General features: G+C 38.8%; 1 protein-coding gene across 1 annotated transcript in view; it reads left to right on the top strand.

The window, feature by feature from the left end:
* The first annotated feature begins 4,517 nt into the window (after positions 1-4,517).
* LOC145994261 (circadian clock-controlled protein daywake-like) overlaps positions 4,518-27,203 on the top strand; it is a 33,774-nt gene continuing 11,088 nt past the window's right edge. The window contains exons 1-4 of the mRNA XM_083130366.1: positions 4,518-4,699; positions 11,050-11,142; positions 16,802-16,949; positions 21,162-21,304. Of these exons, the coding sequence (XP_082986492.1) occupies positions 4,636-4,699; positions 11,050-11,142; positions 16,802-16,949; positions 21,162-21,304 (448 nt within the window). The 5' untranslated portion in view covers positions 4,518-4,635. The remainder of the gene's footprint in view (positions 4,700-11,049; positions 11,143-16,801; positions 16,950-21,161; positions 21,305-27,203) is intronic.

The following is a 27,203-nucleotide window of genomic DNA, read 5'->3' on the forward strand; positions in this document are numbered from 1 at the left end:
GTGGCACGAATGGGAGAGGAAAGAAGAGTTTACTGGATTCTTTTTGGGAAACCTGATGGTAAAAGACCTGTAGGAAGGCCAAGACGAAGATGGAGGGATAACGTTGAGATGAACCTAAAGGAAATCGGCAAGGATGGAAAAGATTGGATTGATCTTGCACAGGATAGGGATCGGGGAGGCCCCTAGAAGCATACAAGTAGTTTCAATACAGTCACAAAATAATTCTGTTCTCAAGAATGGTTGTTATGATAAATACTGGAGTGTCGAGATTATAATAATTATTACCTTTTTATTTCATTCATGTGTATGATGTATTGTTCGTGTGATCCATACTTTACTGAATAATAATAATAATAATAATGTTATAATTAGGGCTAACCTATTTCTAAGGAGGGGGATAAACACCTACTTGGATTCGGGCAAAAATATTATGGTCACCCTATTTATAGCGCAAGTATTCATCTTAAATAATAAGGAAGACAGTGACGTTAAAGCAATGATCAAAGTAGACTTTATTTAAACGAACCTTCAGAATTTACATGCAACCTTTCGCACCAAAGTGACACGACAAGTTTAGCGTGTCTCTTATCGGTTGCGTGTAGCTCTTAGTTCGTTTTTTCATTATCGTCCATGGTTTCCCCTCGGATTGTTGGTCGTGCATAACGGAACACATGCCCCTTACCACTAATGTGTTAATACCCGTGTCGCTAGTTACTTTGGTCTGAAAGCTCATTTATACAAGCTTTTAGTCACGCCAGGCGAAAGGCCTTCGACGTGGTAGATCGTGGTAGGTCGGGATTCGAACCCGGGACCCATGGCCTCGGAGCGCGCTGTGCTAACCACTCCGCTACGGAGGTCGGTAAAAGGTCCTTGGACGTGGTAGAAATGCCATGAGAGGGCAAAAGTACCAATACCAAAGCAATATTCTTAGTGAAAAAGTTGAGTTAAAGAGGAAGCGTTTTCAGTCTCCATAAGAAATACACGGGAATCTAAACACGTTTGTTGATGATATTTCTAATAGACTATAGGAATACGTAGTAATCGCCGGAAAGTAAAGGTTAGAAGAAGAAAAGAAAAAGGCATGATGTGAGTTGTATTGACATGCTCGAACTTGTTTCTCCCCACCCAACTGACGTAAACACGCTTGAAGTTAGGAGGTGAATATGAAATACCTTTCCAGAACCTAACCCACTACCACAGAACGTGCCTAGTCCTAGGAAAGAATTATGGTCGGAAATAGCTGGTTGGTGCTCGTTGCATAGGATATTATGACGTCAATGGGCAAGAAGTCACATTGTGATTCTATAACTGGTTGAATGGGGAAAACCATTAACGATTTTCAAGGGCACCTTCAGGACCTTTGTTGCAAGCAACACACTCAATATATATTTATGCCTGAATCAAACAAAGCTATATTTACTGCAGATATGCTCCTTGGAGTTGGGCCAATGGTGTGGTACATCCTCACCTCTTAGATGGCCTCGCACGTATTTATTGGTAGGTTTTTTGTACCCACAAGGCATTGCGCAGAGCAGACAAATGGACGAGTGTCTTGAGGAAGAACGTTGTTGTAGAATAGATAGCTATACTGATGCGCTGCTATTTTCCTTACAATTGCCAAAATTAAATGTTTAAGAAGAAAAAGAAAATATGGGCTAGAAATGCACCAGAAAGAAGAAATGGTAATAAAAATGTACTCAACGTGCTTTTAAATTAACTCGGGTATACATTCGTACATGCAGTGGCGGCGATTGGGGGGGGGGCAAAGACAGCATATTTCCCTTTATAGATAAGGTTAGTGCGGGGGCAATAGTGGCGAAAAGTGGGGACAATTGCCTCTCGCCCCACCAAATCGCCGCCACTGCGTACATGAGATTCACAGGATTCATTCGTTAAAGAAATGTTGTACAACAAATTATATCAAACGCTTAATGCACTGATAATAATAAAGATTGTCATTATCATTATATCATGTAATCACATCTGTCGTGGATAAATTCCTAAATATGCATCAATCAGGCACGCAATCTGTTCAACCATTTCGACTTTGCCATAGCAACAAACAAAAGGGCATCACACAACCAACACTAAAAGAAAATCACAGACAGAAATAACTTTTTCTAACAAACTCTCATATTACTTTCACAAGACCAAAGGTTCGCTCTGATTGTTACCACAGCATCGAGCAGAGAAGCAAGTTGCAATTACAACACGGTCTAGTTCTAATTCAAGCCTGGGAGCCATCATTTTCAGTCTCGTAGCTAGTCTGGCGCCAACTAGGGCATTCCAGTGGGAAACCTATCTCGGTTCTATATTTCTATCTTCCTTCTTCAATGATAAATTAGTGGATTGTTTCATTTTACTTCACCTCACTATCAAGGTATCCCGGGTTCGATACCCGGTAGACACACATGCAGGTTCGGATCCCACTTAGTCCCGGTTAGCCTTTCTGTTCATAAAGTGGACTTAAAACTCAAATAAAAAGTTCACGGTACTGCTAGTTTTGGCTAATTGTGGAGATGAGTATGAATGGTGATCAGAAGAAATTGAAACGCACATGAACGAAAAAAACACATGCCCCACAGAGCATTATACTGGCTGTGGGTTTAGGCGCCAAATCCTCGTTAGTCTGCAAGAATTTAGCCTCGGTTGTAGTACGTGCAACTGAGGTTGATATTTGGATGAATTCTCAGAAGGCCTCCCTTACACCTCTATCAAAAATTAATCTTGTACAGTCATGGACGTGGTTCCATTGGATGTTAATAGGAGCGTTACAACACAAAACTGTCCGTGACTGTACGTACTAAACACGAGAAAATAACAACCATCACTACACTTCATCAAAATCCTAAATGTGGTGGTAAAAAAATAAAGTTTTTTCTGTTGTTTTTTTTTAAAGGAAAAATGTATCAAAAAACAAGAACAATCTTGGAGGCTATTGACCGCTATTTAGGTGTCTCTTTAACTCAGAAATTAATTTTTCCTAAAGATACCGATGGTAATTCACTAATTTTCTCTAAAATTATATTTTTGAAATACACCCAAACCTGAGGGATTTGGATCTCTCCAATGGTCCAGTCGCGTGACCGAGATGGCCAAAATCTATTTACTTTTTCTGCACAACATAACAACGCTGGTCATTGGTGTTCTTTGTAAAGTTCAACGTCCAATGACACGCACTGAAACGCGGCAAGATAATGCAACTGACTCGTTTCCGGCGTCTCAGTGGGCCACAAGCGATAAGATAACCTGCAGACTTCTGGCACGGAAATTCCGCGCTTTGGTTCCGCGCGTTTCACTGTAGTGGGCGTTACACCATTTGATTTCAATAAAAGCAGACAACAGGAGTTCTGTTGCCGCGTTCCTACGCTCTCTCAGTGGGCAACATGCATAAGTGTCTTTTATCAATTTCAACATATTATCACTCAATCCTCATCGTCGCGATCAGGCAAAAGTTGCAGAAAAGCGAAGTAAATTAAGCCAAATCAATGAACCAACAGCTATGCTCCATGACAAATCTGGTCCCGGGCTCGATACTCGGCGGAAACGCATTGCACAGTGGTTCGGATCCCACTTTGAACTGCCGGCCGCCGTATTGGAATGGTTAGCACATCGTGCTTCGGGGTCCCGGGTTCGAATCCCGGCCTGCGCATGGATGTTTGTGAGTGTCCATTCATCAATATGTCATCACTCATCCCCATCTTCGCAAATTAGCCAAAGATTGGCACAAGAAGCGAAGTAAAATTAAGCAAATCAATCAATCAAAACCAACTTCAAACTGCATGTCCAGTCCCGATTAGCCTTCTGTGGATAAAGTGGATGTAAAACAACAATGCAAAGTAAAAGTCTATGATAAACAGCACACAGGACCGTAAAAAAGATTACAAGTAGTAACGATACTCATGGTTTCAAATTAGACTAATACCGTATGCACATAGTATACCCTGTGTCGGTTATCTCTGTAGCAAAGCCGACGAAAACATGTATTTGCGCAAGTAGTGACGCGAGACGTCTCCACCAATCTACACGCGAGAGGAAACTGTATTGCGTGAAGGGGTCGGGTGGGGGAAGCGAGTCCAGTTACAGATTTTCGCCGCAGCGAGTACTGCTTTCCTTTGCACGCTCGATTTTCCCCACCCCCTTCTCTGACGCTATGCGCAATCTTTCTCCGGAGATAACCGAGACAAGGTATAATGTTGCCATCCATTAAACAGACAAAGCACGACGTGACCCTGAAGATCCATATAAGAAACATGATGATTTCAGGGCCAGCACATCCAAGGTGTTTCCCAGCTAAACGACATTGATATAAACATAGGTTTTCCCATCAATTTTCTCTTCCCGAGGTCTTAGCTAAAGAAAAAAAACTTATAAATGTAAAAACAAAAACATAAAACGGGCAAGAATAACTCATCCTCATTTGTACCCACTGCCGCTTCCTTGACCCAGTGTAATGCTGAAAAGGAAACTATATAGAAAAAACTGGTTTGTAAGGAAAGCAATTTTATGTCCTTGGTCCTTCTGCACCTTTCCTGTGTTTTCGTTGCACGAATCCGAAGCAGCCAATCCTTTATTCGAGTACTCTGGGCTCAGTCATCAATATCTCCAACGAGTGGTTCGGACGTGGAGGTTACCATGGGACTGTATCTTCTGGTCTTAACTTTGTTCGCCTTTGTGCAAGTGAACTCGCAGCAGCTTCGTAAGTATTCACATTTTTCTTTTGGTTTTGTACCCAAAACTGGTCTTGGTTGCAGATACGTTCTTTTTGAGGGCCAGGTTCTGCCAAACTGCTTTTCTCGTTGCGAGATGCGTGGTCAGTACATCGAGTCCCGGAAGTCGGCTATTTTGATGCCTGGGATTTAGGTGCCGGTTATTTTGGTGCGAACGGTACCAGACATTTCGGTGCCTGGGCATTTTAGTGCCAGACATTTCGGTGCCTGGACATCTTGGTGCCTGGGCATTTTGGTGCCAGACATTTCGGTGCCTGGGCATTTTGGTGCCAGCCATTTTGGTGTTTGGCTATTTTGGTGCCTGGGCATTTTGATGGCAGACATTTCGGTGCCTGAGCATTTCGCCGCAACCGAATTGCGCACACTTTAGATCCAGGATTCCGCACAAATCTCACTGACCTCTTTTTGCGCACAGATTTTGATCGAACGTTGCCACTTTGATAGCTTTAAAGTCTGTGCGAAAAAGTGTTTTTTTTAAATTTAGACAAGAAGAGAGAAATTAGAAATAAAATAGCAAATCTCTTAAGGATTAAATAAAGAATATAATTTGACCAGTAAATGTAGCAAGTCAAGATACAATTTTCATACCAATTTACTCAAACTCAAAAGTTAGGTTAGGTTAGGTTAGAACATTTTATATCTGACATCATCGCCTCATCGCCTCATCATGCGCAATCCTGTACATTGTGACAGCTTGTCAACGGCTTATCAGATACCACTGATAAAACCGGAAAAGTGTGCGCAATCCGGTTGTAGCCGAGCATTTTGCTACTAGATGTTTTCTCTAGCACTTTTCCATTTTGCACACCCTTTTACCTCTGAACGCCGATTCACTTTCAGTGACTGTAAATGCTAAATGCCTTCCTCATCATATCACATACAAACTGGCTTCTCACTGTGGGAAGAAATTAGCCGCCGCGTCTAGTTCGCTGCACTTTTTGTCACTAGCTGTAGTGCAGGTGTATCTCATCCCCATCTTCGGAAATTAGCCAAGAGGCACAAAACGCAAAGTAAAATAAACTAAATTAATCAATCAATCAATCAACAAATGCCTGTCTGCTGCTTTAAACGTTCATTTGATTAATTAGCATGAACCACGTAACTGTACACCACATATTACACAACTCCTGAACTTGCTGCAAACGGTGCAGACACTAAATTAACGAAGTAGACGAGTCGATGTTGCACCGCATAACCAACTAGACGCGTGAGTGCAGAGAGAGTCAAAGTGTTGAGCGAACTGGACGGGGCTACTAATTCGTCATGGATTGTTGTATGTACTTCAAAAAAGAAAAGGCCTAAAGTGCTCTCTGAAGCAGTCCGCGCCTGAAACTTGTGAAGGAACATACTCGTGCATCAGATGTGAACTAAGCCTTGCACTATTTAGCTGTATTGCGCTCTCACTTCTTTAGAGACTATTGTAATACATAAATTAAACACTAAATACGCTAAGCTCTCATACATAACACAATAAGGTGTTAATATATTAGGAAACTGTATGTTTTTGTATGATGCACTTAAACGTTTGGTCTGAGCTACAGAGTTTATGTAGCTCAGACGAAATGTTTAAGTTCATCAAAAAAGATGCATTCTGGTGCATGAAAACGCATCAAGGTGCATCAAGGAACATCAACTGATGTATTGAAGTGCATCTCGACTGAAAGAAATCCTCACTTGAATCAAATGATGCACTTTGGTGTTTCTTCCAAGACATACAAAAATGCACCCAAATGCATCAAATGTGAATCTGATTCTTTGAAGAAGCCATAAAACACACTTTAGTGCATCAATCGATGCATTCTGGTGCATCAATCGATATGATGCATTTAGTTTTCTGTGTGATAATCGCCACCACTGTCCGGCACCAAAATGTCCTAGACCGTGGAGTCCCACCGTCGACTTCTCTGGTTTCCTGGATCAGAGACCTTCCTTCTAAGTATGTCCCTGATTGTCAGAACCCAGAAGACTTTCACACTGAACCATTCAGTTGCGTTGGAGCTCTCTGCACCATATCACTACCATAAATTACTTTCCTTGAATAGTGGTATTCCATGTCTAACTGCTCCTGAACCTCAATTTTAAAATTAAATACAATGGGCTGCTGTAGCTTTATTCTATCTTGTGAGTCAAGCTAAAATTGTTATTTGCATAAAACCTCAAGTATTATACAAAAATTAAGTAAAGGTAGAAGGTATTTTACAAACTGTTAGTTTATGCTTTTGTTTTCTATTGTGTCCCACTCCTGACACAAACAAACAATTAATTTATCATTTAACTGTTACATTTCCTATTCAACTCTACTAGAATATTCAAAGGTCAATTACCTTCTCTCTCTTTGTCTAAAATAATTTATTTTTCATCATTTGACAATTCACAGGAATTAAAATAATTTTCTTATTAAGTGAAGAGGATGTGATTCATCTGTCCACCCGTGACACAAAATTGTTCACTTACAGCTACAGATCTGAAAATTATTTTAAGGGTAGTCAAGTTTAATCAACAGTGTTAAGTTTCATATTTAATTGCACAGAAACTGTAAGAAAGGTGTTTATTAACTACCAGGTGGTTATAATTAAAGTGACGGTGTTCAGAGTGGTACAGCACGGGCTGTAATGAGAGTATCCGTCTGAAACTTCGTAGATATGATAATGAAGCAATGCGCTCGCGAATTATGCAAAAAAAAAAAAAAAAATAGTTCCAATTCTCGCCACCAGGGTAAAAAACGGCGCTGTAAGCAGTCAAAACGTGGAAATTTCCATAACTCTGACGTCAAAGTCGGTGAAATTGCCTAACCATTGTGTGAGCTCCCTGGTTGTTGTTGGTGACGCTTGTTGCTTTTTCCTTTAGTAATGTTCATGTAATTCGAATAGTGAAATTGTAGCGATATTTTATTACAAAGAGTATTGTTTTCTGCGATTTATAGTGTTTTTCCTGTAACTATACCAAGTTTTGACTGCTTACAGCGCCATTTTTTACCCTGGTGGCGAGAATTGGAACTATTTTTTTTTTTTTTTGCATAATTCGCGAGCGCATTGCTTCATTAGCATATCTACGAAGTTTCAGACTGCTACTCTCATTACAGCCCGTGCTATACCACTCTGAACACCGTCACTTTAATTATAACCACCTTGTATAAGTAGAATTGTTACTTTTATATAGAAAAATGTCAGACCCGTGACAATGAAATTACCCAATGTTGAAACCAAGATGCATTAAAGAAGATCATGCAGTAGGCTCATGCAACGTCCGTACAAGCATTTAAGCATTCCAATAAAGGGGGAACTTAGAAAGTGATGCATTCCTAAATTTCTTTCGGCGGGAGCTAGAGGGGGTGGGGGATTGGTCCTCTCTAATTATACCAATACATCTACTATTGTAGTTGTTTTTTTAAAAAATATATTTACCAATGCTTTTGAGTATTAAGATTAAATTTAAAGATCAAAAATTGGAATATATTTTTCTTGTAATTTGTAATGGAATTGCATTTTTCTATGTACGTTCGTACCAACTATCGTTATTGTAATCATAGGCGTAACTTAGCAGGGTCAAGGGGGAGCACTTGCCCTCCACAAATTTCTAGGTTTATGAAAATTTACAAGTTAATGATACTTTTAGTAACCTCCTGGTACCTAAGGAGCAAAGTAATGATTATTTGTTATAATTTTGCAAATGTAACAGTTATTTATCAAAATAGAAGTGGATGATATTTCTATGGGCATGAAAACTGTTTCATTTTGCGTAGCCAAAGTCAAGCTTCAAGTTCGATTCTGCTCCCTCCACCCCCCCCCCCCAAAACCAAGTTAAGTTCCAAGATACGCCTATGATTGTAATGGCACAATTTGACTTCACACCACTTAGAAAAACCATTAAAATGTACAACAAGAAAATACATTTATGATGTATTTAAGTTAGAGCGTGTCTATAATTGCTCTCCGAGACGAACACGTACTCAAAATAACCTTAGACTCTTCCTCGATTTAAAAGTAGCCTTTGTCCATACAGAAACTGGTTTCCTGACATTCGAGTTATTGAGAAACCACACATGATAACCTTGTGCAAGCTAAGTTACTTCCTAAAACAAAGTTTCAAATTACTTTGTCCACTGAAATTATAAAAGTTCTCCGAAATCCAATTTACGAATACCATTTCTTGGTACCTGGTATAATTTTGAAGATTTCAATATGATTTTCATCGCTTTTCTATATGCTGTTTATTACATACTTTATACAGGGTGTACGGCTTAGACCTTTAACATTACAAAAGAGCATAATTTTGCAGAGAAACACAATTTTATTACCAAAATTTGCATTTTGGTAGAAAACACATGCATTTTTTGTCCCAGCACCAGCATTCACACAACTCACACAACCTCGATATGAGGCCCCCCCCCTTCTCCCCTCTGGCACGGCAGATGTCGAACCGATATTCCAATTCCGTCGAGGTATTCACTAGCATTTGAGGGGTCACATTGTTAATCGCCTGACGAATTCTGTTACGCAGATCTTCCAAGTTCTCGACAGGCATACTCTAGACTTGGTCCTTGATGAACCCCAAAAGAAAAAGTCTAGGGGGGAAAGATCCGGGGAGCGCGGAGGCCAAGCAAGTGGTTTAGATCTTCTTCCTGTCCATCTAGTAAAATGCTCATCGAAAAATTCTTGTACAATAATAGCAAAATAATGTGCCGAGGCTCCGTCTTGTTGGAAAATGGTTTCTGGAGGCATTTAAGGCACAGCATAATGCTGAAGCATGTCTAAATAATTCGTTCCTCTCACTGATTCTTCAGCAAAGAAGAACGGGCCTATTATCTTCTCTTTCATTAATCCACACCACACATTAACTTTTGGCGAGTCTCTCATAATTTCACAAAACTCATGAGGATTGTCACTTCCCCAAATACGGTTGTCCAGAAAAGCATTGTTGTAGTCAATTTCGGTTAACATTTTGCCCGAAAGCGTCTGTCTTTTAGGCTTATCATCAGGATAAATTCGTTGATGTAACTGGATCTTGTACGCCCGTAGACGTAACCTTTTGTGCACAACGTCATGGATAGTAGACCGAGGAATTTTGAGCTCTAAACTTGCACGTCTTATAGATTTTCTTGGACTTCTTGTGAATGCAGTGCGAATCACTTCAATGTTTTCCTCTGATACCTTCCGCTTCGCGTACTTCCTGCGCACCGACACAACATTTCCAGTTTCTCTTAGCTGTTTATCCCACTTAACAATACTCACATAGGAAGGAACATTGTCGTGACGTTGAAGATTGAATTCACGCCGAAAAGCACCTTGAACAAGCTTGACAGATTTGTTATCTGCCAGTGAAAGAACGCAGAACACTTTCTGCTGAACCATCCACTCCGCCATCTTGGAATTTATGCGTTACACGCGCATGCGCGTCACGTCAACTCGAATTACTGGTGATTCTCGCAAATGGTCGCAGTTGCCAGTCCCATACAAACAATAAATTTAATTTGAAATTGAATGTAACTAATGTTATACTGTTTTGTAATGTTAAAGGTCTAAGCCGGACACCCTCTATATTGAAATGGCGACGATGTGGAGGAACAATAATTAAATGAAAAAGAACCTATCGGGATTTTGGTGAAGCAACAATAAAGAAGTGTGAGTTATTACTCTATATGTACAATGCGTTCATTTTGACTCTGGGCCGCGATAGCGCGTGACTGCAGACGGCGTGGCATGGCACGGATGCCGGCATTTTTGACCCGTGACGTCCCGCTTATTTTTAGGCACATGTCTTTAGCATGCAGACAACTATATTTATATTGCATAACGAGTATTAACCCTGTGTTGTTCAATGTAGTGTGTTTGACCGCGCCTTTGTGTTTTCGTTTTTTTCTGTGGAATTCCAGTGCGTGTTTAAGAACACTAAAAAATAGTCTATAGAAACAATTCCCACACTGCAGATGAACTGGAAGACAATATACGAACAGAACTTACAAAAATTACGGAAGAGGAACTAATGCGTGTAAATCAAAATTTCATCAAAAGATTCCGGGAATTTGTGTTGGGCACCATTTTGAAACACTCTTACACCAGAGGTTAGTGCTCGTTATGAAATATAAATATAATTGTCTGCATGCTAAATATATGTACGTAAAAATAAGCGGGACGTTACGGGTCGAAAATGCCGGCATCCGCGCCATGCCGCGCCGTCTGCAGTCACGCGCTATCTCGGCCGAGAGTCAAAATGAACAACTGTATATTATACATATCTTCCTTTTACAGCTTTCGAGCTATTCCCGTTGTATGTGTTTAACACTGCAATATAAGTTATTTTGTTTAATCTTCTCTTACAGCTAGCTTCATTAAGCCATGCCCAAGGAACGATCCAGCGTTGGATAGCTGCGTAAGGAACAATCTGGTGTCCGCATTCCAGAATACCATGAACGGTAAGAGTTATCACCAGGGTTATTAAAGGTCTAATTCCGGTCCAGGAGAGAAAATCAGCAAGTGTAAATGGGTTTTGGACCGTAAAGAACCATTTTATGTTTAAAGTATTTCAATTCGGTTAAGGAACCTTTTCTCCGAATGAATTTAAATACGATCCAGGAACATTCTTTCCGGATCAATTTTAATACGGTTCAAATTCCGTATTGAAACGCAACAATACGCAACTCGGACCGAATTTAAATTGTGCGAGAAAAAAAGCTTCCGGTCCTGTTCCGGAACCCAATAGAACCCATTAGAATTTATGCGTTACTGGACCTTTAACAGCGCTTGTGCTTTAACATAAACGTGCGCACGGGGGGAACAAGGGAGTCAGTTTCCCCCTAAATACTATCATTTAGAAATTAAGTGCAGATTGATCTCAATACCGTTATTAAACAATATTATACTCTTAATAAAATGAAGTATTTCCAAGTCGATTTTAGGGTGTGTGTGCATTATTTCCTACTGTATGTAATTGTACTATCCCACTTTGTTCTCTAGCAAAGTTCTTGTTATTAATACTCCCACATACTTTATTCGTTGGTTGGACCTCCCTGATGGCGCAGTGGTGTCGTTGTTGCCTTGTAATCAAGGGGTCCCGGGTTCGATACCCGGTGGAGGCACATGGCACAGTGGTTCGGATCCCACTTTAAACTGTAGGTCCAGTCCCGATTAACCTTACTGTGCATAAAGTGGACTTAAAACAACAATTCAATCATTTATTCGTTAGTTGTGTCACATCTGTGTGGCTGCAGAAAAAAAATACTCGTGCATGGGAAATAATTTTTGTGAAGTTGCTTTGTATCTGATATACGAATTCATGATTATATGTAAATTAGTCTCTGAACCACAGACAGGGGAAATAAATGGGGGGAGAGAGAACATTTGTGCCACGGAAGTTGAAATTCTTGTAATGTACGGTAGCGATTTTCGGTGGGTTCGGACACACTCTTTATACGCCCCTCTTTCGTACCCATCAAGGCAATAATATAGTGAGGTGGAATGAAGTTTTTTCCCCCCGACTGCAGGGGTTAATCCAATATTTTGTATCTAGGGGTAAGTCATTTAGGATTTAGAGCCAAAATTACGATAAAATTGGCCCTTTGTTGAAAATGTTATGGGGCTGTTGAGGGTTTTTAGGGGTGCTGGGATGTGTAGATAAATCACTACCCAACTGAACTTTCAAGGCATTTGCTAATCAGAGAGTCTGCGCACACCTATAACACAATATCGTGAACAATAAATGAAGACAAAATTATATCTAAATGCATAGCCATGAAATTAGGCGGGTGGCAGAAGTTCTCGCTGTTGCCACGTCGGAGCGCAACCCGTGTGTTCGGATGTTTAAGGGAATGAAGGATCTCGTCGTAGACTTGATCTATGTAATCCATGTGATACAAACTGACAGTATTTGCTCGAAAGGTCAGGGGTGACACAAAAGTTCCCCAGAGAGAGTCAGTCTGACGCTGTAACTAGGCAACGCAGCCCGGTTGACGTCACCACACAGTGCGCGGAAACCAGCGACTTTTGTCCCGCTCTCGCTTTGCTTTTCCCATATGTGGCAACAGCGCAATTCTGCCCAGCCGCCTCTTTTCATGGCGTGCGTTTAGATCAATTTCAGCAGTAAGCATTATTCGCATCTGAAAAATACTGAATATTGTCATTGAAGAGACTCAGGTACACACAGAATACGAAGCACATCAAATCAAGGCTGATGCACTTTTTTGGTGTAACAATTGACACATTTAAATGTAATTTTGATTTACTTGAAATTATCGTGTCCAATTTCTCAATTGCATTTTTATTGCATCACACGGAACAGCAGCTGATAAAAGTAACATGGATTTCTGTATTTGATGAACCGAAAATGCATCAGTGTAAGTTTTTGCAACTTAATGTGTACTGGAATCAACATACATGTGCCAATTGACACATTTTATGATCTTTGTGTGTATATATGTATATACGTATTTCTAGGCCACACTAACTGCAGAGAAGGTATCTACAGGTTGAGTAAAAAGTCAGGTTACACACGGATTTATAGTGAATCTTAAATAATGTGCGCATCTTGAACATCTATGCATTTGTTCAAGCGACGTTTCCAGTTCTCCAGAACCTTTTGCAGAACGTCCGGCATAATCATGTCTACACATTACTTAATGCGTTCCTTCAGATGTTGGATGTTATGACTGAACTAAGTAGACGAGCGCCTTTAAATGAGCCCACAGGGAAAAAAATCCCTGGGTGTCAGGTCTGGAGACCGCGGTGGCCACTCAACGGGGCCACGGCGACCGAACCATGCACCAGGAAACTGGACATTCAACCATTCACGGACAATTAACGAGACAAGGAAAACTTCCTATGTAACCTGACTTTTGACTCGCCCCGTAGAATTTGCCATCTGCAGGGTAACCTTTTGTGAAGGTGGCGTGTAATATTGGGGAGGGGGTATTGTAGGAAGTCTTAGTGTTTGGGGACAAAGCACTGTTTCTACAGGGTGTCCCACGAACGGCGCAACTGGGAATTAAGAGTGGCGTTACTTTGTAACCGAAACCTGTACATACATAAGTCATACACCAAATGTTAGCCCTGTCCAAGTAGATATTTTTAAACATAGAAACAACAAACGGGGTGCAGTGTTGTTCATGCAGTGTTGCCAAATGTAAGTGAAAGTGTAAATTTTTTTTCCACAAAGCATGGAAAATTGCATGTCAAACATTCGTACGGAAATTTGGACGTCAATTTCCACCTTGGGTAGATGGACTATTTCGCCATCTATAGTTCAGAGAAGAAAACCGATCGTTTTCGCGTATAGCCAATCCTGAAATGCCTCGTAAAGGCGTACCTGTCCAAATGGGTGTTTTAAAAAATTATGAGGTACAGTGGCAACACTGTTGATGTTTGAAGGCAACAAAAGGTGTGTTTAGTAATGGTCTATGACATGGAAATACTGGAAACAGGAAAAAAGAAAATGAAAATTATGGTGAAAAAAGTGTTACCTACTCCTGGCAACCATGCAATGCGCGTAACAGGCAGTGTAGCTTTACAAAAGATGTTGAAAATGACAACCATTTTCCCTGAGGCATTCATTAACACGTTTTATCATGTTGGAAGCAACTTTATACAAGGTTGATTGGTTTATATTGTTAATGGCTGTGCAAATGTTTATTTTTAGATCATCAAGTGTTCTTGGGTTATTAATGTAAATTGTTTGTTTCAAATAACCCAACAGAAAAAGATCTGGAGACGTCAGATCCGAGGAGCGACTGGGCCATAAGTTTTTGCTTATAATGTGATCGCCAAAAAACTCTGCCAACATGTCTAAAGTTTCATTAGACGTGTGACATGTTGCGGAGTCTTGTTGAAACCAACAATCACGTTCATCACGTTCCAACAGAGAAATAAACTGTGTGATAAGGTCATGATAAACTATTCCGTCAACTGTTGTTTTGAAAAATAATGGACCGATTATTTTTCTCCGCGAAATCGCGCACCACACACCGATCTTTTGTGGATGAAGTGATTGTTCATGTAACAAATGAGGATTGTTACTTGACCAGTGTCGAGAATTTTGACTGTTGACATATCCATTTAAGTGGAACCATGCTTCATCCGTGAAAAAAACCTTATCCAAAATATTCACACCATTGTCTCTAATAAAATTTCTAAACCACTGGCAGTATCTTACACGTGCACCTTTGTCTTCTTCCTTCAGTTCTTGCACAGCCTGTACCTTATATGCACGTAGATGCAATTGTTTTAACGCTCGGTGAGTTGTTGTTTTTGATACACCTGACTGTGCAGCAAGCTTACGAACAGATTTCCTGGGAGATTGTGATATTCTCTGCTCCACATCCTGCAGCACACCTTGTGTCAAAACTGGTGGTTGTCTGTGGTAGGGTTTGTCATTAACTGATCCTGTTTCACGAAATCTGTAAACAAGTCGATATATCGTCGAATTTTCTGGAACACTGCTATTCGGATATTTCTCGCGAAACATAGTTTTTACACTAGCGTACGATTTTGAACAAAAATAATGTTCCACAATGAACACCCTCTCTTCCAAAGAGGACTTCATTTCACAGAACAATTCTAATCTTCCCCTACGAACAATGCGAAATGCACGGCTCAAACAGTTCTGAGTACACAACTAACTGATTCTTTTGTTCTCGTTCGGTAGGCGCTCTTATCGCATTGCATGGTTGCCAGGAGTAGGTAAGTAACACTTTTTTCACCATAATTTTCATTTTCTTTTTTCCCTGTCTCCAGTATTTCCATGTCATAGACCATTACTAAACACACCTTTTGTTGCCTTCAAACATCAACAGTGTTGCCACTGTACCTCATATTTTTTTTAAAACACCCATTTGGACCGGTACGCCTTTACGAGGCATTTCAGGATTGGCTATACGCGAAAACGATCGGATTTCTTCTCTGAACTATAGATGGCGAAATAGTCCACCTACCCAAGGTGGGAATTGACGTCCAAATTTCCGAACGAATGTTTGACATGCAATTTTCCATGCTTTGTGGAAAAATAAATTTACACTTTCACTTACATTTGGTAACACTGCATGAAGAACACTGCACCCCGTTTGTTGTTTCTATGTTTAAAAATATCTACTTGGACAGGGCTAACATTTGGTGTATGACTTATGTATGTACAGGTTTCGGTTAAAAAGTAACGCCACCCTTAATTCCCAGTTGCGCCGTTCGTGGGACAGCCTGTAGTAGGATGTTAGAGAACAGCAATAGCATGGAACTATCCAAATTTAAATCTCGATACTTCAAGATTCTTTGTACAATTTTTACATACATGTATCAAGTCCCTATCTATCATTGTTATTCACGTTATGTTACATACGTTATGTCTACAATATAATATACAAGCTCCGTTGTAAGTATTGAAACACATTTCGTCCGTAGTTTTCAACTCAAAACAAACGAATCGGCAACTTCATCCACATTTATACAACGTTCTGGAACTGTCAATCTGTCCCTGTGTACAATGGAAAAGAAATATTACAGATGACTCTGTGAATTAGCAACAACCTTATATAAGTGAAGGAGCCCCTTTTGTTAAGCCTCAATGTGTCATCTTATTGCCCTCCTGCAACAAATAGCTACTTATTTATTTACAATAATTGATTTTATTTGTCATATTCAGAATTAATTTACACAGCGTAATTTTACATTAACCGTAATCTGATCATAATTATACATCATATTACTTGAACACAATATTTTCGTCAAATAAAGTGTAAAGCGAAAGCCCAGCATCGCCCTTTTAATTTAAAATCGGCTTGATGAAGGACGATTAAAGTTCGGATATGAGTAATGAGAGTGGAGGCACACCAGATGCGGCTAATGGTGACTATATTGAAAGCCGCCATCTTGAAATTACCTGCAGATTGTGAGTTTCCTCATAAATAAGAATTAATTGAAAATTAATTAAAATTTTAATAAATAGAATAAACAAAATTGAAATTAATAACAACAAATGTATTATACACAATGTGTGTGTAGTAAAAAAAAAAAGGAAATCGACAATTGAAAAAATGAACATCTTTGGGCTGATCACAAAGGATTATCAAAATGTACTTTTCTTTATGTTTCCAGGCAACGCAGAGTTGGGTGTGGAAACGCTGGATCCTTACAAAATCTCTGAACTCCTGGTGACGTATGACAGAGGACCAATCTCGGCTAAGATATGGACTAAGAATGTCATCGTGCGTGGTTTCAAAAGTCTCAACATAGATTATATGAGGTTAGGGCTCTCTGTATACTGACTAAATTTAATGTGTAATCCAAAGCATGCATCAGAGCGACTATTAATGTTAGGAGCGCCAGCTTTTCAAATTGCATTTTTTTGCATTATTATAGACATTTGTAGGGAAGTGTGCAAAGAAAGAACGAATGAGTTAATAGTTTTTGGCGCTTCGTCACGCATGGCCATTTTGCACCCTCTTAGGTTCACGAGGAAAAATTCCTTATCTAAAACCCTTTCGTTTGATTATAAAAAGGAAGTAAGGGTACTTGAGCTAGGCTAAAAGTGTAAACGGACCTGCAGAGGATACGCAACACATTAAAAATATAAGAATAATCTAAAAAATTTCGTCAGAAACAGTTTAAAAGACCTCCTCTTCTCAAAAAGATAAAAACATTTGCTAAAATACTGTCATCACATCTCACCATGGTCCATGAATGATAAACAGATGGAAAGATTAAAAGTTTGTCAGAGGAAAGTAAAGTCGTCACATTGGATTAGAATTTGCCGAACACTAAAGAAAGAGTGCTACAATATTGTTATAGGCTTATACACAAAATCTGAAATATACCGAGTGGCCAAAGTTAAAGTTGTCCCTCTGTTGCCCGTTTGAAGCATCGGATTCCGGTGAAACTTGGTAGAGATTCGCCTTAGGCAAGGAAGCTATGCTTCGTTGCATGCTACACTTAGAACACTTCATTTATAATTGCACACGAAGACTTTAGTGTTTTATATATATATATATAAAAATTAAAAAATCGATTTAAATTTTTAAAAAATCAACATAAATAATTTTGAAAATAAATATCATAATTTTTATCCACCCTGATATATCCACGCCTCTTGAGGGTGTCTCAAAAGTAATAGCGCAAAACTGGCACAGGTGAAAGTACACGATAATAGAAGCAAAAAAGTCTCAGTAAACATGGGTCTGCAAATGGACCGTTTTCGAGATAATCGGGAATGTGTGATTACAAGCCGCCACTGACTTCAGTGTTTGTAAACGTCGTCCTAGTTGGTAAAATACCAATAATACAGTATGAAAAATCAGGAGATCTCATTGCTTTTATTGAACATTCTACTTACTTTAACAAGGAATACAGCACTACTTTAGTATGTTCTATGTTACAATTACTGTACACTCGTACCTGTTAAAGGAGTTATTCAAAGTGTTGTCCTTCCATCTGGATGCAATATTGTTCGCGATTCCGCATTGAGTTTCGAATTCTTTCGAACACCCCCGGATCATTTCGGAATTGGTCACAAGCATGTAGGTACAATTCTCTGTACTGATTGTATCCATCCTGTTTGATTTCAACCACCTCTCGGAAATGTTCTGTTTTGTAAACGAAGAGCAAACCTCGGACCGCGCAAGGAGTAAAGCACTCGGTGTTTACAAAATACAATCAATGACGGCTTGTAACCCCACATTTGCACATATTATTAGCATTTTACCAACTAGGACGACGTTGGTATGTGGCGGCTTGTAATCACACATTCGCGATTATCTCGAAAACGGCTCGTTTGTAGACCCATGTTTACTCAGACTTTTATGCTTCTATTATCGTGTACTTTCACCTGTGTCAGTTTGCTCTATTACTTATGAGACACGTTAGGTTAGGTTAGTTTCGGTTAGGTTAGGCAAACATAGTTAAAATTTGGTGTCGTGGTAGTATCAGGAATATATATATATATTTGCTTGTTAAACAAAAAATATCGCCAAAATCGACTGTTTCCATTCTGAAAACTAACGCCTTAATTTAGCTTATTTTGCAATTTCTAGACGTTTCCGACAACTTTTAACTTCAGATTCGTGATTAGGAGGCCTCAATTAGTGAGTATGCCAATTATGGAGAAAATCGGAGAGGGGTCCGGTCATCTTCAGTCGTTCCATATATATATATATATATATATATATATATATATATATATATATATATATCAAGGTGGATAAAAATTATATTTATTTAAAATATCATTTTTGGTAAACATACATATTTTCTTTTTCTGATGCTGTAACTACTATGGAAATGTTTGTTGAGTTTCTGAATGAAACTAATAAAAAAAATTAGTAGCTTTTCTTCCAGTGAAACTAAAACATTCTGGATGTACTCTATAATTGTAACTTAAAATATTAACTTAAATATTTTTGTAGTCTTTGTACCTTAATTTTGAATCAGCTGCCATGTTTATTTACAGTTTTATGATAATGACACTATTTATGGTTTAACATGATTAGTATTTTGTATACTTTTCTACACAAAAAGTTTGATATTTTTGCCCATAAAATTATTGAGTTTTAAATCAAGATAAATCCTGTGTATGAGCTTAGCACCATCAGTACATATAATTTATTTCCTTTATTTTCCTATCTTAGAAACTAATAATCACCATTAATGATTACGAAAGTGATGGATTTGCACCAAAAGTGATTCTGATATCTATAAAATCCTTATGTGCTTTCTTCTGTAAATTATTTAATTAGAGTGATTTAAATCAGTTATTCTTTTTTTAAAAAATGAACCTGATTTAAATCAATCCACCCTGATATATATACAGGGTGATCCGTTTGGGTATGGATAAAATAAAATTGATGTGATTTTTTTTTGGTCTAATGTAATTACCTGAAATATTGTATACAAAAGACTGAAAGGTGGGAGTTTTTATTTTTATACACTACTAACAGTTTGGTACAGTTTTCAGTTTTCTACATGGCCTCCATTGCGAACTCTACACAACTCATAACGGTGATTCGTTTCATTCCACGTCTGGTGTAACATCCGGGAGCGTATATTCTAGGCTAGCTAGGCTATCTGCAAAGCCTGAAGTCTAGAGAATAAAATACAGGAGGAAAACCGATCAGAAATTGTAAATATAATTATTCATATCAGTGAAATGATGATGGTGATTCTGGAGTTGTCAACCTGATTTCCTGTAAGTTGGCAACTTGATTTCCTATGAGTTGGTAAAATGATTTCATATGAGTTGGCAACCTGATTTCCTATGAGTTGGTAACCTGATTTCATATGAGTTGGCAAACTTATTTCTATTCATAGCCTAGGATCACGTGACATAGTGAGAAAGCCCAGATCTTGGACTCAGTATACGCTACTGGTAACATCTCTGGGGTGATTCTGTCGAAAGCCTGTGTGATTTTGAGTTTCAAATCATCAATATCTGTGGGTTTCTCTGAATAGACAGTGTCTTTAACGAAACCCCAGACGAAGAAGTCTGAAGTGGTTAAAAGGACAAATTTATCCCGTTGCTGGTTCGTAAACGCCATTTTAAAAATAACGAATCAGTTCAAACTTCATTGTTGCCAGCACACTACAGCAAATCTCCCATGTTTCACGCACGAAAACACCAATGCGAAAATTTTCCTACGATCACATTTACGTTTCTATTAATGTTTTATTTTATCCATACCCAAATGGATAACCCTGTAGGCTATATATAAAATGAATGATCATTCAAGCTGAATTCCTTGTTCCATGTTATTTTTGTAATAATATAAATACACGAAGACTTAAACACAAACATCAAAGACGTAGGTCTTCGTGCATTACAACCATGAATCATTGTGTGTAATATGTTTACGAGAAAATTTCCAGCAAAGGAACTGTAAAATTAACTAATAGTTATTATCAAGTATTGTAACTCAGTTACGTTTTGAACCAAATATCTCTAACAGTAACTCAGCTACTTTTCAGAAGTAACATTCCGAACACTGATTGATTCATTTGGTTTATTTTACTTTGCTATTCTGCCACTTTTGTCTAATCGCGAAGATGAGGATGAATGGTGCTATGATGAAATTGATGAAAGTACACACACACACACCAAGAACATACCATATCTAAGCCTGGATTTTCGAAGAGTCGTGAAAAACTTGACAGGGAGGGAGGTGATAGAAGTGGTAGACGATAGAACAAAGACAAAAGAAGCGGGACAACAAGTGGGGAGATACCTGGGGGAAATGAGAGAACGACGGAGGAAAGCTATTAGGGAAGGCAGCGAAATGAGTGATCATGCTTCAACCTCATCTTTATAGTGTAACGTGAAGTGTAAAGATCTCTTATAACATAACGAAGAGGGGGGAATGGAAGTGTGAAAGACAGCCCGAGAAATGGTGGTTGTGCGTACAGCGTACAGCTCGCACAAGGAAAACGAAATACAATACAATACTCCATCAACTATTTTCTATTCTTACAGACTGAGAGTCGACGATTCCAACAATATCAATGTTGAAGGCAAAGCTCGGTTCCCGCAACTTTTCATCGAGGGAATCTACAGAACCGACAGCCGATTCGTGCTTCTTCCGCTACTGGGCAAGGGACGGTTCAACATTTCTCTGAGTGAGTATGTTTATATAGTGTTATCACTAAGACACCAATTTCTATGTGGTCAAGACATGCAAAGTATGTAAAAACATGTAAGTAGATTGAAATATGTAATAATATACACCGTGTCAATAAATATACTGTCATACTTTAAAGTGGTATTACGTCGCTTTGGATAATCGTATTTAAATGAAACTGGTGACATTTGAAAGAAAAACTCAAATATTTTTGTGCATGTCAACAATGGACACCAATATCAGCAATGGACAACAATGAACGAGATCAAACATAGAAACTGAAATAAATTCACTCAGAACAACAATGGACGATGCGGGTTCATTGTTGGATATTTAACAGGCAGGCAGGTTACATGTGAATGTTTTCCTTTAAAATTGTGTTGTTATTACAGAAGATTTAAGAACGTAGTTGGTGTGTTTTAGAATATCATTACACGCAGAGTTTGGTGAAGGTTCAGCGTGCTTATATAGGCGAAGGTTTAAAAATCAGGCTCCTTCACACACGTCAATTTTGAAGTGGTACCGGGATTTGGTGGATCGTGGCTGCATATGTCATCAAAGGAAAGGCCATTGAGGGAGACCATCTGTCAATGCGGGAATTGTGGAACAAGTGCGGGAGGCATTTGTTCGTAGTCCTAAGAAGTCTGTACGTAGAGCTAGTCAGCAGTTGAACATCCCTAAATCCACCGTATCTAAGATCCTGCGTACGCGACTGAAGTTTCACCCCCTACAAACTGCAATTAGTGCACAAGTTGAAACCTGATGACCCTGTAAACGGTTAGATTTCTCTGAACATTTTATGTTACTAATGGAGGATAACGTAAATCTGTTAGGAAAAATAATTTTCAGTGATGAGGCAACATTCCACGTTGGTAGAAAAGTGAACAGACATAATGTAAGGATTTGGGGGAGTGAGAATCCACATGCAATTTTGGAAGTTGAAAGAGACTCCCCTAAAGTGAATGTCTTTTGTGCCGTATCGAAACGTCAAGTCTATGGCCCATTTTTCTTTCGAGAGGCCACTGTGAAAGGTCCAGCTTATCTTGGCATGCTCACTGAATGGTTATTTCCACAATTGGAAGAAAATGAAGGCAATGAATTTATTTTTCAACTAGATGGAGCACCTCCTCACCGGCATTTACATGTTAGGAAACATCTGAATGAGCGGCTTCCAGGAAGATGGATTGGACGTGCCGGAAATGATGATAATGTCTTCTACAATTGGTCGCCGAGGTCACCTGACTTTTCGGTCTGTGACTTTCTTTATGGGGTTACATAAAAGATTGTGTCTATGTACCCCCATTGCCTCAAAACCTGCAAGAACTGCAAATTCGCATCACTTCTGCAATCCAGTCCATCCCTGTGGATATGTTGGAGCGTGTGTGGCATGAATGGGAATTTCGCCTTGATGTCTGCAGCGCCACTCGTGGGGGGCCACATTCAATGTCTATGAGTTGTAAAATAAAATATTTGAGTTTTTCTTTCAAATGTCACCAATTTCATTTAAATACGATTATCCAAAGCGACGTAATACCACTTTAAAGTATGACAGTATATTTATGGACACGCTGTATTTTGTAGTCTTCAATCATTTCCTTAATTCCTACGTTATTTGCCTCCCCGATGGCTCAATGGTATCGTTGTGGCCTTCTAATCAAGGGGTCCGATACTCGGTGGAGGCAGATAGTGGTTCGGATCCCACTTTAAACTGTATGTCCAGTCCAAAGTAGCATTTATGTGGACTTAACAAAACCTCAATTCCTATGTTATTTGTTTCGTTCGAGTGTATTTCTCAGAAATTCCTCTAGGGGCAGCATCTGAAGTACTTACATGTAGTCACTGTTGCCAGAATAAGCACGGATTATTTGAGAAATAGTATGGCAGTAGTGAAGAGCACAGTTCACACGCAGCCTGAATTTTTTATGTTGTATGGCTTAAAGGTGAAGGATCTGACACAACCAGATAAAAATTACAGAATTTTAAATGTTGTGTTCCACAAATATAATTTAAGTGCAAAATCAAAAGTATAGAAATGATGCAAATACTGCCAATTATGTGAAAATATATGCACTCTAAATGGAATATATGGTGGCCGCGGTGGCTCAGTCGGGAGTTCCGTGGAAGCCTTCAGAGAGAGCGGACGCGGAAACTAGTTGCTCCGTGAAGGTCAGTGAAAAGTTGCCTTCAGGAAACAACGAGCGGGAGTGCCGTGTGCGTGTTGCTTGTGGCGTTTGGTGCATTTGGCTGGCGAGTAAGTAGAATTGGAAAAGTACTTTAGAATAGTAAAAAGATTAATATCATTAGACAAAATACCATCCAGATACGTTTTCCGTTCGGGGTACCGAGGCCGTCGGCGCGAGAAATTCATGACTTTATACATGGACAATTTCAACTCCACGTAGATGAGATCTTGGGAATACAAATACCTACGCATTTTCGATGTGTTTTTGTAAAATGTATCAGAGAAGCAATAATAACGCGAATATTAGAGAAATGTGGGCCGGAAACAAACTTTTGTTATGATAATGGTGAAACTGTAAAAGTGCTTTTGAGTGATGCGGGGAGGGAAAGAAAAGCGGTAAGAGTATTTAACTTACCACTAGAATTAGATGATGACTGTGTGAAAGAAAAAAATGACGGAATTTGGTAAGGTGGAATGTATAGACAAAGAAACGTGGTCAGAAAACTTTAAATATCAAGTTTACAACGGGGTGAGAATAGTGAAAATGGAACTAAAAAAAACGATTCCGTCGTTCATTACAGTAAAATCTCATCAGTGCCATGTGATATACGACGGACAGCCGAGAACATGCAGGGCGTGTGGAAAAGAAGGACAGGATAGCTGACAATGTGATAGTCGTCAAATAACAACGCTTCGTGTGAATAAAAACCGAAAGAGAAATTATAGTGATATACGTAATAGTGGAAAAGGGGAGTTCCTCGAACGTGAACAATCAGTTCCAACCAGATAATAATAAAAACAAGTCGGAAGGTCTACAAAAGGTGATAAAAGAACAAAAGAAAGATAAGGGGATAAAGAATGTGCCAAGTGACACCCGCCCGGTGGAAATGTTACCACCGGTAAATATGGCGACTACAAATGAAGAACACAACCAGAAAATCTTATCGATGGACACAAAAGAACCGGGAACTTCCCACCTAGACAAACAAAATGAAAAAGGAAGTGAAGAAATGCAGGATGCCCAGATGTAGGACGAAGGAAACTCAGTTGATCTTCATCCCATCCCAGCGGCAAAGGACAACGTCCCAAAAGAGGAGGACAAGGGACCTTCGAAAGACTGTGAGCTGGAAAGTGAATTTAATACAGAAGAAGAAAGTGACGAAAGTGCCACTTCAGTGTCAAAGTGGAAAAAGTCTCAGCAGATGGGTGCAAAAAAACGGACGAAGAATACTTCGAAAGGTAGCGAGAACACAGTAGCGAAGAGGAGATCAGTGAGAGAGGTAGGAGGTATGAATAGAGTAATGAACAGAAGAAGTAAACCCTAAAAAGGGAAATTTAATTGGATATTTCATTTGTTATTTGTATAATTTTTTTTCAAAGGTATGAGGGACGATCGGAAAGTACTATTAACTTTGTGCTACATTATTCATTTATTAATGGTATATACCACTAGAATATGTACTATTAATATTAATGGAATCTTTTAGCCTGTAAAATGTTAGAAGAATTTGTACGGGTACACTCCATAGACGTATTGTTTTTGCAGGAAGTTTGTATGTGTGACTTTCCATCAATATATGGTTACGAAGCCATAGTTAATATTGGTATCAATGGCCGTGGGACAGCAACACTTGTTAGAAACGGACTAACCATTAATAATGTAAAAAAGTTAGTAGATGGGAGAGGCATTAGCTTTCAAAGTACCAACTATACTTTTGTGAATATTTATGCCCCATCAGGCAATCAAAATAGACAGTCACGTGAACAATTTTATAATCAGGACATTTTATATTTGCTACCGTTAAATGAATCTAAAATAATACTTGGGGGTGATTTTAATCAGGTATTAAATCCCAGCGATTGTTTAGGAGCTTATCAAAAGAGTCCAGCCCTTGCAACATTAATTGAAGAATTGCATTTGAAAGATATTTGGTTACAGAAGAGACAGGATATAATATTTACATATTTTAATAATAAATCTGGATCGAGAATCGATAGGTTATATACAAATACAGATCAAATAAAAAATATAACATCCATAGAAGCATTGCCAGCGCCCTTTACTGATCATATGGCAGTAAAAATGGCAATAAACCTGGAAGAAACAAAACTAGTCAGGGGTCCTTCATATTGGAAACTAAATATACAGTTATTAGAGCTTCCATATATCAATGAAATATTTGCACAAAAATGGGTCGAATGATGTAAACAACAAAAGTATTACAGTAATCATAATGACTGGTGGGTTCGATATGTAAAACCAAAATTAAAAACTTTTTTCTGCTGGTATGGAAAAGAAAATGCAAAAGACAGAAACGGTTTGATCAACTTTTATTACCAGTGTTTGCACGAGGCATGTCATGGGAGAGATGTCACCAAAAATTACCAAGCCGTACAGCAGTATAAAGCCAAAATCTTAACACTCCAGAGGCAACAAATGGAAGGCATAACAATAAGAACCAATTCCAAGAATTTAATTCAAGATGAAAGAACTTCGATGTATCACTGTGTACAGATGCAAAAACAACAAAAAACACTCATGATCAACAATCTTGTGGATTCAGGTGGAGAATCGCATGTGAGTCAGCCAGGAATCATGCGGACATTTTATGACTATCATGGGGAGCTTTATCAAACCGGGGAGGGGGAATCAGAAGCAAGAGAGACAATACTGAATTCTTTAACTAATGGTTTGCAAGAAGAGGATAGACAACTTTTAGATACTGAAGTAACAATAGAAGAAGTATATGAAGCGTTACGAACATGCAACCTTAAAGGAGCACCAGGAAAAGATGGTATTGGTTACAAGTTTTATTTGCAGTTTTTTGAGATTATAAAATATGAACTAATCAAAATCATACAAGATGCCTTTAAAAATGGAAAAGTTTTACAAAACGAAGGCATCATCATATTGATACCGAAAAAATCACAAATAGACGACTACAGACCAATAACATTACTAAATTGTGACTATAAATTAATGACAAAGATCTTAGCAAATAGGTTAAAGTTAATTTTACCACGGATACTCAGCGAGAAACAAACATGCATTTGGCAAAAAGCATAACATATTCAGTGCAGTTGGAGGGATTCGCGATCTGATATCCTATTATATGGTGCAGAAACTTGATGCATGTGTGCTTGCTTTTGATTTCAAAAAAGCATTTGATTTAGTGTCTCATGACTACCTGTTTGAGGTGCTAAAGGCATATGGATTCAGTGATAAATTTATTCATATTTTGAAAGGTTTCTATCAACAGGCAACATCTCGGATAATGGTCAATGGATTCCTGTCGTCCCCAATAAATATAACAAGATCAATTCGGCAAAGATATCCACTAAGTATGCTCTTGTTTGCTTTAACCCTGGATCCTTTGCTGCAATATACCAGGAAAACTACTCCCGATGAGATACACGCCTTTAAAGAAAACCAAGTGTTTGCTTTTGCAGATGATCTATCTGCTTGTATCACCACAAACGAGCAAATGCAAAAAATGATGGCAGCGATACATATACAGGGTGTTTCTAAAGGTCGTTTACAACGCTTGGGAGGTGATTCCTCACACGAAAACAAGCAAAAAGTCTAAGTTCCATTTTTACGACTGAGGCTTCGTTTCCGAGATAGGAGCCTCGCAAAAGGTGACAAAGTGAACGTCACACCTGACTGGGACGAATACTATCACAGATAGAGAGGCGGTTCCAAGGGAATCATAAA

This window comes from Lepisma saccharinum, chromosome 10 (assembly GCF_977018435.1).
Source record: "Lepisma saccharinum chromosome 10, izLepSacc3.1, whole genome shotgun sequence".
Lineage (NCBI taxonomy): Eukaryota > Metazoa > Arthropoda > Insecta > Zygentoma > Lepismatidae > Lepisma > Lepisma saccharinum.